General features: G+C 45.8%; 2 protein-coding genes across 4 annotated transcripts in view; both read right to left on the bottom strand.

The window, feature by feature from the left end:
* Positions 1-3,561: 3,561 nt before the first annotated feature.
* Positions 3,562-8,400, bottom strand: LOC143517630 (tripartite motif-containing protein 16-like). 2 transcript variants are annotated; one of them, XM_077010346.1, is made up of 7 exons: positions 7,578-8,400; positions 6,714-6,809; positions 5,590-5,823; positions 5,207-5,386; positions 5,155-5,170; positions 4,719-4,775; positions 3,562-4,300 (listed from the first exon to the last, which is right to left on the bottom strand). In XM_077010346.1, the coding sequence occupies exons 1-7, from the start codon at positions 8,259-8,261 to the stop codon at positions 3,777-3,779; spliced, it is 1,791 nt and encodes a 596-aa protein (XP_076866461.1). In that variant the 5' UTR covers positions 8,262-8,400; the 3' UTR covers positions 3,562-3,776. The 2 variants fall into 2 exon arrangements, with proteins under 2 accessions (XP_076866461.1, XP_076866460.1); XM_077010345.1 differs by having other exon boundaries at positions 5,155-5,386; positions 7,578-8,399.
* An 8,490-nt stretch (positions 8,401-16,890) lies between these two features.
* LOC143517629 (tripartite motif-containing protein 16-like) overlaps positions 16,891-16,983 on the bottom strand; it is a 7,681-nt gene continuing 7,588 nt past the window's right edge. For both annotated transcript variants that reach the window (XM_077010344.1, XM_077010343.1), the window contains one exon: positions 16,891-16,983. This exon is cut by the window's right edge and continues 1,548 nt beyond it. The gene's annotated coding sequence lies outside the window, so the exon portion shown is untranslated.

Raw genomic sequence — 16,983 nt, 5'->3', positions numbered from 1 at the left:
ATGACCAAGTCTGTCAGTAACCACCAGAGGGCGCCATCGAGACAGTGTGCGTTTCAGCGCAATCTACGTTCTGATACTACTGGAGGTTTGTGGCCCGCGTTTGTTTCCACACTTATTAAGTTAAAGTTAACACATACTGACCGGAGAAGATAGCTAGGGAACGGTACCCAGATAGCAAAATGACATTGATTCAATATTGAGTCAACATTGATTTCTGATGTTGATTCAGCCTTGACACTGCTCGTTATGTCCGACATCGAATAAATGTTGAATAAACAACCGAGGCCAACACAAAATCAACACTCGTTCAAGATTGAATTACCATCAGGAATAATCATTGAATCAAAATTGATTCAGTGTTCCTTTGCTATCATGGTAATTTATCAAGATTTACTTCCACCAGAGGAGAGTCATTCACTCGGTCAAATGAGGTAGCCAAGACATTATATAAGTAGGCCTACTCAGGGGCGGACTGGGGAGAAAAAAAGTGGCCCGGGAGTTCCTGACAGACTGGCCCACTATATATATATAACATAATGGGCACCCCTGCTGTATATGAATCTATACATGGCACGTAGTTTATATGACGTCGTTTATTGTCATATGGACAATATTAATTCCAGCAATAATATGATTACAAAGCCACATAGTGGCTTTTAAATAGTAATCATAAGACCACCAACAAGTTGTTTTACGCAAAGTGCATCCTAAAGAACAACCTACAACTCTAACGTGGGTATTTCTTCCTCTTACCTATTTGTAGTGGTTAGTTTTAATCTAAGAATTTCAATAGCTTTAAAAAAAAAACAGTGCGCAGTGCTCTGGAACCTTTAAGACCGCCACTTGTGTCCGTGTTAACCGTGTTAAGGTAATTTGTAGATGGTGCCTTAGACGTTGCAGAGGCGACAGCACAGTACATTTAAAATAACATGTTATCTACAACTTAAACTGCTGTATGTTTTCGTAGTCCGGCCCGGATTTTCTGGGACAAGTTGGTTTTTTTTCTGATCTCCGCTGCATACAGTCAGCCCGCATCAGCTGGCCCAGTCCGCGGCCCGGTCCAACTCGTTCAGGTGTTTACAGGTTCAGTCCGCGGCCGCGCTGAGCAGGTTTGCCTGACTGGAGCGGGGGAGGTAATAACACCGTTAAACAGCAGCGTGACTACGGGCCGCAGTGCGCGGCAGTGGCTACTCCACGGGCTGAGTTAAACCACCGGTGGCCAGTGGCCCACCGGCCCACTAACCCATCGGCCACCGGGGAAATCCCCGGTAGCAATGTATGCCAGTACGCCCCTGGGCCTACTCTACCTTGGAAACGCCGTTTTTGTTATAAATGTAGAAACGGAGCTGAAGACAGATGAGTCCGTCACACTTGAGCTGGTTAGCTACTCATGCATAGTTTGAATCTCTGGTTATGTCTGTTTATATGAGGGGGAATATGTGGCTGTATACCGACAAATGGCATTGGTACGCTAGGTTAACTAAGGGCGTACTCACACTAGGCTCTGTGATCCGGGCCCGGGCACGGTTGCCTGCCGAAGCACGGTTCGTTTGGCTAGTGTGAACGCTCCAACCGGGCCCGGATCAGTTAACCGTGCTCGGGCCCGCTTGAAGAGGTGGGCCAGGGCACGATTCATGTGGACTCGGGCACGGTTCGCTTCTAGTGTGAGCGCTATCCGTGCCCGGGCCCGCTTGGTGCCTCGTCTGATTGGTTCATTTCGCTGGAACTCAAACATGACGTCAGTGATGCGACGCTCATGTTAAACAGTCATAGCGGCAAAGCGATTAGCAGACAATCGTTGTGTTAAATTATCGATAAATCTGTGCTTGCACCGTGTTTCTGCACTCCCAAAACAACTCCAAAAATACAATAAAAAGAGAATCGTGAACTCTATAGTGTTGTGCGAGCGCGCTTTTTTTCCAAATAAAGCGGCATTGTGATGACGTAAGCGTGCTCGGGCCGGGTTGCTGAAGCGAGTGTGAGTGCAGGCCAGAGGGGGAGTGGGGAGGGGCGATAACCGGGCCCCAGCACGGAACCAGCAAACCGTGCCTAGTGTGAGTACGCCCTAACTCAATCTTGGCCAAACCTAGCCCGGCTGGATAGAAATATGTGTTGACGGGAACAGTGAAGCTGTTTCATCGCTATCCTGACATGTTTGACCCCGTGTGTAAATGTCCTGAGATCCTGTCAGAAATCCATTAACTGCCGTTGCTACATTCAAACACTGCAATAACGTAACGCACCTGATCTCTGCTGTACCAGCGAGATACCATAAAATATCAGATGTATCTGTATCGCTAACGATGTCGTGCTGTCGTTTTTGTACGTAAGTGTACGTACGAATTGAGATTTTTTTTTGTCAGATTTTGTAAGTTCCTTGCCCACCGATTTATTCAACAATCTTGTGCCTCTCAAAACAATGAGTGGTCAAACATTAGTATGAAAATATCTATTCCTCAGTGGCCGTGTTCACGATGTCTAAGAATTATTCAAAGTAATTATTTTTTTATATATACACAGCAAATCTTGTCTTCATTTACATTTGAAGTAGCATTTAAAAGTCTTAAAATGTTAAGGGGTTAAGTAAGTCTGTGTCATGGAGCAAAGAGGTGGACATCAGAATTGGCAGGTAGCCTACTGGAGGTCACCTGTTTACACACACATGTAACAGACATGAACGAGTCTGGAGACACTGTTAAACTGCCTGCAACATCATCCAGCATGTCTGTCTTGGGAGTGGGTCAGTGATGGTCTAAATAGGCATATTCTTGGAGGGGCTGCACAAACCTCCACATAATAGTCAGTGGTACCCTGCCAGCTGTTAGGTATCAGGATGAAATCCTCAGAGCCACTGACACACCTTACGTTGGTGCAGAGGGACCTGGGTTCCTCCTGGGTTCCTCCTGGTGAAGGACAGTGCCCACCCTCTTGTGACCAGAGTGTGTAGGCAGTTCCTGAATGATGAAGACATTGATGCCATCAACTGTCCCTCACGTTTCCCAGACAACCAAGACAGCATCCACCTTCTCATCTGTAGCATGTCCAGATGTTTTCGGGAGTGCGTGCAGACACGTGAAGACCATCCAAACTATTGAGTTGCTGTGGTTAAGTTCACGCAAATTGAATCAGCCTGTGATGTAAAATGTTTACTTTGATTTTAAAGGGGTGATTTTGCATCCAGCCCTCACTGGGTTGCTGATTTTGGTTCATATGAACTGCTTTGGTCTAAGTCAAGGCACGCAATTTATATCAGGAAGATTTCCAACTTGAATCTTTCAACCATTGAGATCCAATGTGAGTTTTCCTGTAAATATTTTGAGTAAATCACTTAAAGAGGAAGAGAAATGACAAAGTCTTCCTCTGGTCTCTAGGGTATGCAGGTTAAAGAGCTTGGAGAAGTGACATGAGAAAGTAAAGCAAAATAAGATTTTATTAAAATGTTATTTCAGAACAAGTAACTTTTATAATAAAAGTAACAGAAAATATAGAATAATAGAAAAATATTAAACAAATTCAATCTAACTATACAAATATCAAAATATGTATTCCTTCATACCCATGTGAAGAAAGCTCTTTAAAGTAAAATGAAAGTAGTATTTGTAATTTCACAAACTAGTAACAAATACGTAACAAATCAGTCGTCTACGTGAGATCACTTGTGATACTTGATGTAACACCTCTGTCCCAATTGTCCCAATCTAATCATGTAATTTTAGTGTTAACCAAAATATGACAGTGTACTTGATTTCATAATACTTAATATATCACAAGCACTTTTATTTAGGATCACACAGCCTCAAAGTTGATCCATAAACACAGACCCCAGCGTAGAGGGGCTGAGTGAATGTGGTGTGGACTGTGTGTAGGAGACTCATTGTGTCAGAGACTCTGTAGAAGGACAGAGTTCCTGCACTGTGATCCACATACACTCCTATTCTGGAAGATGGTGGATCTGGGATCTCAGTCTTAATGTTGTTGTGCCAGAAAGAGAGAGAAGAAGAACACCGTAGACTCCAGGACTGAGGGTTGAGTCCAAACCCACATTCATGACCATTTCCTTTCCTGCTGATCCCTTTATATGAGACTGCTATGTGCATTCCTCCCTTACTGGTCCACTCCACCTCCCAGTAACAGAGTCCACGCACAGTCTCTTTACTCAATACCTGAACCCAACCATCAAACCTGTCAGGGTGAGCACAGTATGGCTGGAATTTCCCACTCCATCTCACCACTCGGTTCATCTCAGACAGACTGAGGCAACGATGAGCTGTGTTGGGATCCAGAGTCAGATGACAGAAATCTGAAACAATAAAATTCTGTTTTTACTAACAAATTAAAATGTACTTTTAACTTTTTTTATTATTCAAATTTTTTAATTTGCACAAATTAAAAGATAGCACAGGCATGTTCATATTAAAATGAACAGTACACACAAGCAATACAACTAACACAACGTGTGTGTGTGCGCGCACGCGCGTGTATGCATATGTGTGTGCGTTTGTGTGTATGTGTTTGTGTGTGCATATGTGTGTGTGTGTGTGTGCAGGTTGTGTTTGTGCATATGTGTTTGTGTGTGCAGCTGTGTTTGTGCATATGTGTGTGTGTGTATATGTGTTTGTGTGTGCAGCTGTGTTTGTGTGTGTGTGTGTGTGTGTGTGTGTGTGTGTGTGTGTGTGTGTGTGTGTGTGTGTGTGTGTGTGTGTGTGTGTGAATGTTACATTTCAGGAAATGTCCCCTGGTGTTCGGCTCTGAGAGTAAAATCTGAACTGCTGCAACTGTGGAGAAACAGAATCAAAATGTTCAACACAGTGAATGAGACCTAAACGCTCCATCCAGAAATATAGAAAATTATCTCACTGTGGAATAGTGCTTATTGATTAGTGATTATGTATTATAATAATGTGTTTATTATTATAATTGATTGAATTGATTATGTGTTTATGAAGAAAACATTCTCTAATATTTCTGTTAATAGCAAACTGATCAAATCATTATACCCACGAACGCTCTACTTCTGTCTCGGTATTTTTAGATAGAATGAGAGCCTAAAACCTACTGGAGTTAAACTATGGTTTTGTGTACGTAGGTTTGGTTGCCATATCAGAACAACCCAAAACTGGCAAGTGTTGATCTGACTATGGAAGTAAAAGTTACCATGATTATGTTTGACAGGAGGACAGCTCTTCACTCTTTGTGGGGGGTTGACTGGAGGACAGCTCTTCACTCTTTGTGGGGGGATTTTGTTGAATTGCTCCTTCCAAAATTCCTCTAGTCGCTCTCTTAGATCAAAGAGGGATTTCTTCACTCCATCAAATGAGAGATGCTGAATAACAGGTATGCTGTGTGATTCATTAGATCCAGTAGAGACAGAGAGAGACTGGAAACTCTACAAAGAGAAAAACATAGTGGAGAAGTATGAAGACGTTCAGGAATAATACATGATCTCACACCAAATTAGGCCAATACAGTAGAAAAGTTAAGCTTCTGTGAAGAGGCATTAACAAACTTTGAGGAGCAGGTTCCTCTGTATCTGAGTGTTTATAGAAACTTCATGAGGAGCAGGTTCCTCTGTATCTGAGTGTTTGTTACCTGGAGGAAATGGATGTGATCTTCTGTGTGGGAGAGCTGCTCCAGCTCAGAGTTTCTCCTCTTAAGATCAGTGATCTCCTGATCCAGTTGATCCAGGAGTCCTTCAGCTGGACTCAGTTCAGCCTTCTCCTGAGCTCTGATCAGTTCTCTCACCTCACAGCGCTTTTTCTCTATGGAGCAGATCAGTTCAGTAAAGATCTTCTCACTGTCCTCCACTGCTGTCTGTGCAGAACACTGTTAGGAGACACAGACAAGATGGAGGTTCATTTAAAGCTGAACTATCATTCACTCTCCCACTGTGACTCTGGATGACTTTTAGAGCCCACTGTGGTTGTGTAGGATCCCAAACAACACTGGTCTCCTCTCTAGCTGCATGATGGAGGAGAGGTCCTACACTGGTCTCCTCACTAGCTGATGGAGGAGAGGTCCTACACTGGTCTCCTCACTAGCTGATGGAGGAGAGGTCCTACACTGGTCTCCTCACTAGCTGATGGAGGAGAGGTCCTACACTGGTCTCCTCACTAGCTGATAGAGGAGAGGTCCTACACTGGTCTCCTCACTAGCTGATGGAGGAGAGGTCCTACACTGGTCTCCTCACTAGCTGATGGAGGAGAGGTCCTACACTGGTCTCCTCACTAGCTGATGGAGGAGAGGTCCTACACTGGTCTCCTCACTAGCTGATGGAGGAGAGGTCCTACACTGGTCTCCTCACTAGCTGATGGAGGAGAGGTCCTACACTGGTCTCCTCACTAGCTGATGGAGGAGAGGTCCTACACTGGTCTCCTCACTAGCTGATGGAGGAGAGGTCCTACACTGGTCTCCTCACTAGCTGATGGAGGAGAGGTCCTACACTGGACTCCTCACTAGCTGATGGAGGAGAGGTCCTACACTGGACTCCTCACTAGCTGATGGAGAAGAGGTCCTACACTGGTCTCCTCACTAGCTGATGGAGGAGAGGTCCTACATTGGACTCCTCACTAGCTGATGGAGGAGAGGTCCTACACTGGTCTCCTCACTAGCTGATGGAGGAGAGGTCCTACACTGGTCTCCTCACTAGCTGATGGAGGAGAGGTCTGTCTGAGCTCTGAAGTAGCTGCTCCAGAAGTTCTCTGCTCAGTTCTCACCTTCAGAGTGTCCACAGCCTGCTGCAGCTCCTGGACCTTCTTCTCTTTCTCCTGGATTCTCTGCTGGAGTTTTCTCTGCTCCTCCTTTAATCCTCTCTGTGGACAAATGCATTACATTAGTGACTATAACTAGGGAGTTATAGCTAAGAGGTGTGATTATGAATGGATGCTAAATAGTAGCAAAAACATTGTGCACTCTGCTGTCCATAAAATGTTCTTTGATGGGTGTTTGATGGGTGTCATCTAGGCAGACTGGTATGACTAGTCAGTTAACATTGAGTATCAACTACAGAATGAATATATTTTAAAATACAAATAATATCATACTCATTACCGTCATGATTTATTTTTAATTTGAAAATTAGCCCCATTTATTATTTGTTTTTTTTTTCAAGATTACAAAAACTGATTAAGACAGGCATGTGCAAAGTCCGTCCCGGGGGACAAATACAGACTGTGTTCAAATGTACCCCACCCCAAAAATCATACACAAACACAACCCCACCCCAACACTTTATTTCATAAATTAGTTCATTTAATGAATGCCAGGCAGAATAGTCCCTCCCACACATTTTCACCACATCTGGCCCAGTAGCCAGATAGCCAAAGTTTTGGGCACTTCTGGATTAATGTAACTGTTTCTAGATCAGAAATGCATTTATTATTGATTAATGTAACTGTTTCCAGATCAGACATGCATTTATTATTGATTAATGTAACTGCTTCTAGATCAGATATGCATTTATTATTGATTAATGTAACTGTTTCTAGATCAGATATGCATTTATTATTGATGAATGTATCTGTTTCCAGATCAGATGTGTATTAAGTATGAACTGAATGTCACAGGTTTCTTGTTCTCACCTGTTTCTGGGCTCTTTCTGTAGCAGCTGCCACTGCATCGTGACCTTTGTGGTCCTCCATCGTGCACATAAAGCAGATGAAGCTTTGGTCAGTACGACAGTAGATCTTCTTCACTTCATCATGCTGTGAGCAGAACTTCTGTTGTATCTGTGAGGAGACTTTGACCAGTGTGTGTCTTTTCAATCCAGGAACTTCATAGTGAGGTTGGAGATGAGTTTCACAGAAGGAGGCCTGACACATCAGACAGGACTTGATGGCTTTGTGTTTTCTCCCAGTGCAGAAATCACACTCCACATCTCCAGGTCCAGTGGAACAGAGAACATGAGGAGCAGACTGGAGATCTGTCTTCTTCACTTCAGACTGGAGATATGTCTTCACTTCAGACTGGAGATATGTCTTCTTCACTTCAGACTGGAGATATGTCTTCTTCTTCAGCTCAGCTTGGATTTTCTCTAGCACGTTAGCCAGCAAGTTGTTTCTACATAGAACAGGTCTTGGAGTGAAAGTCTCTCTGCACTGAGGACAGCTGTAAATTCCCCTCTGATCATCCTGATCCCAGCAGTCAATAATGCAGCCCATACAGAAACTGTGTCCACAGGGAATAGCCACTGGATCCTTCAGTAGATCCTCACAGAATGGGCATTTGAACTGGTCCTGATCTACCAAAAAACTGGTTTCTGCCATGTTCCTGCAGTCTACACCGAGAGAGCCCCACTCTGAGATCAGTTTAATGTAGTCTGAATCAGAGTCCTGGTTCTGTGGTTGGCAGAGTGTCGTAGGCAGAGGGGAAGAGCACAACAAATACCTAGAATAACGTCAGGTGCTAACAGAGAAGAATGTAGCTGTGTGACAGCATGTAGGGCAGGAGTTCTTTTGAGGAAGGCGTGATCAAGCTTTGTTTTGAAGACATGAAATAAGTGTTTAAGAGGTTTAATTAAGGCAGGATCAGATTAGACACAGGATATTTCAATGTTTGCATTTGAATTACTTTTATTTAAGGTCATCTGTATGCCTTGGCAAGATTCCACAATGTTCCTCTCCCCACGCACACCCGTACCAGTGACCCAACACACCTGTACCAGAGACCCAACATACCTGTACCAGAGACCCAACACACCCATACCAGAGACCCAACACACCCATACCAGAGACCCAACACACCTGTACCAGTGACCCAACACACCTGTACCAGAGACCCAACATACCTGTACCAGAGACCCAACACACCCATACCAGAGACCCAACATACCTGTACCAGAGACCCAACACACCCGTACCAGAGACCCAACACACCCGTACCAGAGACCCAACACACCCGTACCAGAGACCCAACATACCTGTACCAGAGATCCAACACACCCGTACCAGAGACCCAAAACACCCGTACCAGAGACCCAAAACACCCGTACCAGAGACCCAACACACCTGTACCAGAGACCCAACACACCCGTACCAGAGGTCCAACACACCCGTACCAGAGACCCAACACACCCGTACCAGAGACCCAACACACCCGTACCAGAGACCCAAAACACCCGTACCAGTGACCCAACACACCTGTACCAGAGACCCAACATACCTGTACCAGAGACCCAACACACCCATACCAGAGACCCAACATACCTGTACCAGAGACCCAACACACCCGTACCAGAGACCCAACACACCCGTACCAGAGACCCAACACACCCGTACCAGAGACCCAACATACCTGTACCAGAGATCCAACACACCCGTACCAGAGACCCAAAACACCCGTACCAGAGACCCAAAACACCCGTACCAGAGACCCAACACACCTGTACCAGAGACCCAACACACCTGTACCAGAGACCCAACACACCCGTACCAGAGGTCCAACACACCCGTACCAGAGGTCCAACACACCCGTACCAGAGACCCAACACACCCGTACCAGAGACCCAACATACCCGTACCAGAGAACCAACACACCCGTACCAGAGACCCAACACACCCGTACCAGAGACCCAACACACCTGTACCAGAGACCAAACATACCTGTACCAGAGACCCAACACACCCGTACCAGAGACCCAACACACCTGAACCAGAGACCCAACACACCTGTACCAGTGACCCAACATACCCATAACAGAGACCCAACACACCCGTACCAGAGACCCAACACACCTGTACCAGAGACCCAACACACCCGTACCAGAGACCCAACACACCCGAACCAGAGACCCAACACACCCGTACCAGAGACCCAACACACCTGTACCAGAGACCAAACATACCTGTACCAGAGACCCAACATACCCGTACCAGAGAACCAACACACCCGTACCAGAGACCCAACACACCCGTACCAGAGACCCAACACACCTGTACCAGAGACCAAACATACCTGTACCAGAGACCCAACACACCCGTACCAGAGACCCAACACACCTGAACCAGAGACCCAACACACCTGTACCAGTGACCCAACATACCCATAACAGAGACCCAACACACCCGTACCAGAGACCCAACACACCTGTACCAGAGACCCAACACACCCGTACCAGAGACCCAACACACCCGAACCAGAGACCCAACACACCCGTACCAGAGACCCAACACACCTGTACCAGAGACCAAACATACCTGTACCAGAGACCCAACACACCCGTACCAGTGACCCAACACACCCGTACCAGTGACCCAACACACCCGTACCAGAGACCCAACATACCCGTACCAGAGACCCAACACACCCGTACCAGAGACCCAACACACCCATAACAGAGACCCAACACACCTGAACCAGAGACCCAACACACCCGTACCAGAGACCAAACACACCCATAACAGAGACCCAACACACCTGAACCAGAGACCCAACACACCTGTACCAGTGACCCAACACACCCATAACAGAGACCCAACATACCTGTACCAGAGACCCAAAACACCCATAACAGAGACCCAACACACCCATAACAGAGACCCACCACACCCATACCAGAGACCCAACACACCCGTACCAGAGACCCAACACACCCGTACCAGAGACCCAACACACCTGTACCAGAGACCAAACATACCTGTACCAGAGACCCAACACACCCGTACCAGAGACCCAACACACCTGAACCAGAGACCCAACACACCTGTACCAGTGACCCAACATACCCATAACAGAGACCCAACACACCCGTACCAGAGACCCAACACACCTGTACCAGAGACCCAACACACCCGTACCAGAGACCCAACACACCCGAACCAGAGACCCAACACACCCGTACCAGAGACCCAACACACCTGTACCAGAGACCAAACATACCTGTACCAGAGACCCAACACACCCGTACCAGTGACCCAACACACCCGTACCAGTGACCCAACACACCCGTACCAGAGACCCAACATACCCGTACCAGAGACCCAACACACCCGTACCAGAGACCCAACACACCCATAACAGAGACCCAACACACCTGAACCAGAGACCCAACACACCCGTACCAGAGACCAAACATACCCATAACAGAGACCCAACACACCTGAACCAGAGACCCAACACACCTGTACCAGTGACCCAACACACCCATAACAGAGACCCAACATACCTGTACCAGAGACCCAAAACACCCATAACAGAGACCCAACACACCCATAACAGAGACCCACCACACCCATACCAGAGACCCAACACACCCGTACCAGAGACCCAACACACCCGTACCAGAGACCAAACATACCTGTACTACAAATACATACCAGGGATCCTTGTGCACATTTAAATATATTTATTTATATATACATTAGAGTTTAAATATATATATATATATTTATATAGTTGCAAACCTGTATGATCATATTAAGCTGTCATAGACCTTGAAATACATTTACATTTACGGCATTTAGCAGACGCTCTTATCCAGAGCGACTTACAAGGTGCTTTGCTTCTGATCACAGAATACATCCTAGGAAATAGTACAGACATAAACAGACATACAATTTAAGAACAACGGCAAGTGGTATCAGCTGAATTAGTGCTCTGGTAAGAACTCAACAAACAGGTGAGTCTTCAATCTACGCTTGAAGATAGCAATAGACTCTGCAGTCCTAGCAGCTAATGGAAGATCGTTCCACCATCTTGGAGCCAGGACTGAGAATAGTCTGGAGCTTTGTCTTCCATGAGACTTTAAGCATGGAGTTTCAAGTCGAGCCAAGCTTGAGGTTCTAAGTGTTCACTGTACAGATCTGCTTTTTACCATGGACATCATGTAGGGAGGGGCCAGTCCATTTTTGGCTTTGTAAGCAAGCATCAAGGTTTTATATCTGATGCGTGCCACTACTGGAAGCCAGTGAAGAGAGCGTAGTAGAGGAGTCACATGTGAGAACTTGGGTAGATTGAAGACCAGTCATGCTGCAGCATTCTGAATTAGTTGTAGAGGTCTGATGACCCGTAGAGGAAGACCTGCAAGTAGGGAATTGCAGTAGTCCAGCTTAAAGATTACTAGAGACTGCACAAGCACTTGAGTAGCTTCCTGTGAAAGGAAGGGTCGTATTCTCCGTATGTTGCAGAGGAGAAATCTGCAGGATCTGGTCAGCTTTGAAACGTGTTGAGAAGGACAACTCGTTGTCCAACGTTACACCCAGGCTTCGAGCAGTTTCTGATGGTGTTAACAAGATGTTCTCAAAGGAAACTGTGAGGTCTTTGTGTGGGTTTGGGGTTCCTGGAATGTACAAAAGCTCAGTTTTGCTAGGGTTGAGCTTCAAGTGGTGAGTAGTCATCCATGAAGCAATATCTGCCAAGCATGCCAAGATACGCCTAGAGACCTGGGTGTCAGAATGAGGGAAGGAAAGAATTAGCTGGGTGTCATCAGCATAGCAATGATAATAGAAACCATGAGACAAAATAATGTCAATGAGTATATAAAGAGAAGAGAAGAGGGCCTAGGACCGAGCCTTGGGGGACACCAGTGGAAAGTTTACATGGATTGGATGTAGATCCTCTCCATGTTACCTGATAGGAACGGTCTTCAAGATATGACTGGAGCCATTTCCAAGCAGAGCCAGTCACACCTAGGCTAGAAAGAACAGAGAGGAGGATGTTGTGGTTGACAGTGTCAAAGGCTGCAGAAAGATCTAGAAGAATTAATACTGATGATAGCTTGTTAGCTTTGGCAGCATGGAGCTTCTCGGTCACTGCTTTGAGGGCAGTTTCTGTTGAGTGTGCCCGTTTGAAGCCAGACTGATTAGGATCATGGAGTTGGTTCTGGGTGAGGAAGAGAGATAATTGGTCATAGACTGCTCGCTCCAGAGTTTTTGATAGAAAAGAAAGAAGTGATACCGGTCTGTAGTTATTCATGTCAGAGGTGTCAAGTGTTGCTTTTTTCAGGATTGGTACCACCCTTGCCATCTTGAACACGGTAGGTACATGACCCGAAACTAAGGAGTTGTTGATGATTGCCGAGATGAACAGAAGGAGTTCTCTTGACATATTCTGGAAAAGAGTGGAAGGAATTGGATCCAGTGGGCATGTAGTATAATTGCTAGAAGTCAGAAGTTGATGTATCTTGTCTGAGGAGAGAGGGGAGAAAGAAGCCAAGGAGTTGAGTGTTGGGTTAGGGGTACTAGTAGGAAGGTTGGGAGCTGGGGAGAAGGACTGACGGACTGCTGCAATCTTCTCTTCAAGGAAGATGACAAAATCCTCAGGATTGAGAGAGGATGGAGGAGGAGGTGAGGGAGGGCTAAGGAGTGAGAGAGGATGGAGGAGGGGGTGAGGGAGGGTTAAGGAGTGAGAGAGGATGGAGGAGGGGGTGAGGGAGGGTTAAGGAGAGAGAGAGGATGGAGGAGGGGGTGAGGGAGGGTTAAGGAGAGAGAGAGGATGGAGGAGGGGGTGAGGGAGGGTTAAGGAGTGAGAGAGGATGGAGGAGGGGGTGAGGGAGGGTTAAGGAGTGAGAGAGGATGGAGGAGGGGTGAGGGAGGGTTAAGGAGTGAGAGAGGATGGAGGAGGGGTGAGGGAGGGTTAAGGAGTGAGAGAGGATGGAGGAGGGGGTGAGGGAGGGTTAAGGAGTGAGAGAGGATGGAGGAGGGGGTGAGGGAGGGTTAAGGAGTGAGAGAGGATGGAGGAGGGGGTGAGGGAGGGTTAAGGAGTGAGAGAGGATGGAGGAGGGGGTGAGGGAGGGTTAAGGAGAGAAGAAAAAATACTGAATAGCTTGTGTGGGTTACATGCAGATGATTCAAATTTCTTTCTGTAGTAGGCTGACTTTGCTGATGTGACTTCCAGTGAGAACTTTGAAAGGAGAGACTGATATGAGCGGAGGTCTGAACCTAGGCGACGTCTCTTCCATCTCCTCTCTGCAGTGTCAGCATTCTGCAGTCCCTGAAATAGAAGGACTACAAACACAGGTTAGTGAGGAGGAGTGAGGAGTGGAGGACATGATGGAGCAAAGAACATCTTTCCTATGAAGTCAGAGCCTCCAGGGTCTCTCTCAGTCCACACCACCAATGTAACACATGCAAACGGACTCAAAAGGTTTGGGTACAAGCTACATTCCATTAAGAAAGGGTTCATCTGGAGCAGATTCCATACCACATATTCCATATCTTCAACCAGTCATGTGAATGAAGAAACATGAAATACAATGGCAATACACATAGACAATGTAATAAAAAATAATGATCTGCAGTATATTATGAACAGCAGAAAACACACTTGACTGAAAAGCAGAGCAGCTTTATTTATTTAAGCTTCATTTCTCTGAACTAAAAACAAGTAGCACAAGAGTTTATTTTCAGAAATTAAACGTTGGGTTCGTGTTGGACGTGACTGTAATCCACCCTGAAAAACATGCAGACACACTGCACTTCACTGAGCTGTGTTATGTTCTGAATTATGTTTTCAATGAGAACTAGATGGTAGGAATGTCATTGCTTTTCAAAGACTCCCGCACACGAGCAAGTGGATGCCATGTCCAGTAAGACCGCTCTAATGGAATTCCCCACCGTGAGACTGCAGTTTCCATTTCAGCTTTTCCTGATTCCACAGTAGCACGCAAGCATGTTCGTGAATGTGTTCATGCTGTGTGTGTCCCAAAAACACACCTTCAGTCCACTGGACCACCACCTGTCGGTCTTCATGACGTCTAAAATATGAACAAGACATGCAGATACAATTCACAACATCATGGGTCTCCTACCAGCTCCCCCCGAGAATATTAACATTAGCCCAAGTCCCAATGACATCTCATTAATACATGGTTTACTTACTGTACACTAGATATGACCAAGTGGACATATGATCCCCTATTGAACATATGATCCCCTGTTGAACAGTCCCTAAATTGAGTAATTTACTCAAAACCCACCTAACAGAGGATGTTTAACATCCTGAAGACGATATAAATTCACATTACACTGCTCACCATCCTGCTGTAAAACCTCAGGCTCAAGGTCAGTACCACTGGGAAATGTTTGAATTAAAGATCCAGACTGGTACAGCCTGACAGGATGACACACAAGTCTACAGGAATAGAAGCAGGGGTCCACAGTGGATTATGTGTTCTGGGTTGTGTCCATCTAAATGATGATAGAAAATGATGATATGGGGCAGGGCTGTCATGGCCTGGGGGTAGGGAGCTGGTCTTGCGACCGGAGGATCATGGGTTCGATTCCTTGACCTGAGGCCATGACTAAGGTGCCCTTGAGCAAGGCACCTAACCCCAACTGCTCCCTGGGCGCTGGGCTAGGGCTGCCCACCGCTCTGGGCACGTGTGCACCACAGCCACCTAGTAATCACTGGTGTGTGTGTGTGTGTGTGTGTGTGTGTGTGTGTGTGTGTGTGTGTGTGTGTGTGTGTGTGTGTGTGTTAACTGCACATATGGGTAAAAATCGGAGGACAAATTTCGATTGCGGTGTTAAAATATGGCACATTTACATATTGACCAACAACATTTATATGTTCCAATGTAAAGCCATCTAGTGGAAGCTGGATAGAAAGGGGATGATTCATCATTTCTTGTGTTAGTAATAATGGGCACTGATTTGAAACAGCTAAGCCATGAGTAAATTGTCTTAATCTGTAGAACACTAAACTAATTTCAGGTGGGCCACAGAGGAACACCTGTGGTTTTACCACAGAAGAAAACCTGTAAAGCACAGTAATGATGAGAAGGAGCAGGGTGTAGTTTGGTATAACAGCCTCAGGACAAAACTTCCTGTAAGGTAGAGGGTTCCTCACGTTCTCATTTACCGACAACAGCGTCCCTGTAGTAGTACTTCCTTGTTCACAAAATATGACTGTCACGTAGGGCTCCGCCCCCCTCTTCTAGCTCTCACTCCGGTCCCCTGTTCCACGTGTCTGTGTTTTCAGTGTCTGTTTATCCCGCCCTGTTTCCATGGTTTCCCTCTGTCTGTCACCCCCTGTTGTCAGTGTTCCCACCTGTGTCTAGTTAGTTCCTATTAGTTCTGTGTATTCATAGTCCCTGCGTTTCCCTAGTCTGGTGTCGGTAATTGTGTTCCTGTGCTGTTACCCTGTGCTGTTGTATTCGTTGCTGTATTCCCGTGTTACCCTGTGCTGTTGTATTCGTTGCTGTATTCCCATGTTACCCTGTGCTGTTGTATTCGTTGCTGTATTCCCGTGTTACCCTGTGCTGTTGTATTCGTTGCTGTATTCCCGTGTTACCCTGTGCTGTTGTATTCGTTGCTGTATTCCCGTGTTACCCTGTGCTGTTGTATTCGTTGCTGTATTCCCGTGTTACCCTGTGCTGTTGTATTCGTTGCTGTATTCCCGTGTTACCCTGTGCTGTTGTATTCGTTGCTGTATTCCCGTGTTACCCTGTGCTGTTGTATTCGTTGCTGTATTCCCGTGTTACCCTGTGCTTGGTGCTCCGTGAGTAGTTCCCTGTTTTCCTGCTCTGCCGCCTTCTGCATTTTGGTTCTCTTGTTATTGGTTTTGTTCTCGTTTTCGTTTGTGATTCCTAGTCGTTCCGAGTTCTGCCCAAATATCTTCCATGTTCTGACTGCCCTTCAGATATGACCCACGCCTGCCTGTACGACTATGAGCTCAGAACTCCCTTTATCAAATCTCGCTCTCCTCAGCGTTTGTGTCTGCCCCCTCGCTCTGCAACGCGTCGCGATGACATTGCATTCCTGGGCAGATTCCTACAGTAGAAAAAAATCATACTGTATAGGAATTGAATTTCTGTCATATATTGGAATGAATCCTCTAGGAATGCTATTGATATTCTATACAAATCAGGTTGGATGTCATATTATTATCACATAAATATTAGAAAATCAAATAAGATTTCATCTAGCAGTTCTATTTGATTTATACATTTTTATTTGAAATTTCCATTTGAGTTCCTATTCGTTTCTTATATTTATTGTTCTGTAAACATGTAAATGATTCTACATGAAATTTGCTTGTTTAAAAATGTAA

The sequence above is a fragment of the Brachyhypopomus gauderio genome, chromosome 6 (genome assembly GCF_052324685.1).
Source record: "Brachyhypopomus gauderio isolate BG-103 chromosome 6, BGAUD_0.2, whole genome shotgun sequence".
Classification (NCBI taxonomy): Eukaryota; Metazoa; Chordata; class Actinopteri; order Gymnotiformes; family Hypopomidae; genus Brachyhypopomus; species Brachyhypopomus gauderio.
This window is presented reverse-complemented; position numbering and strand designations above follow the sequence as displayed.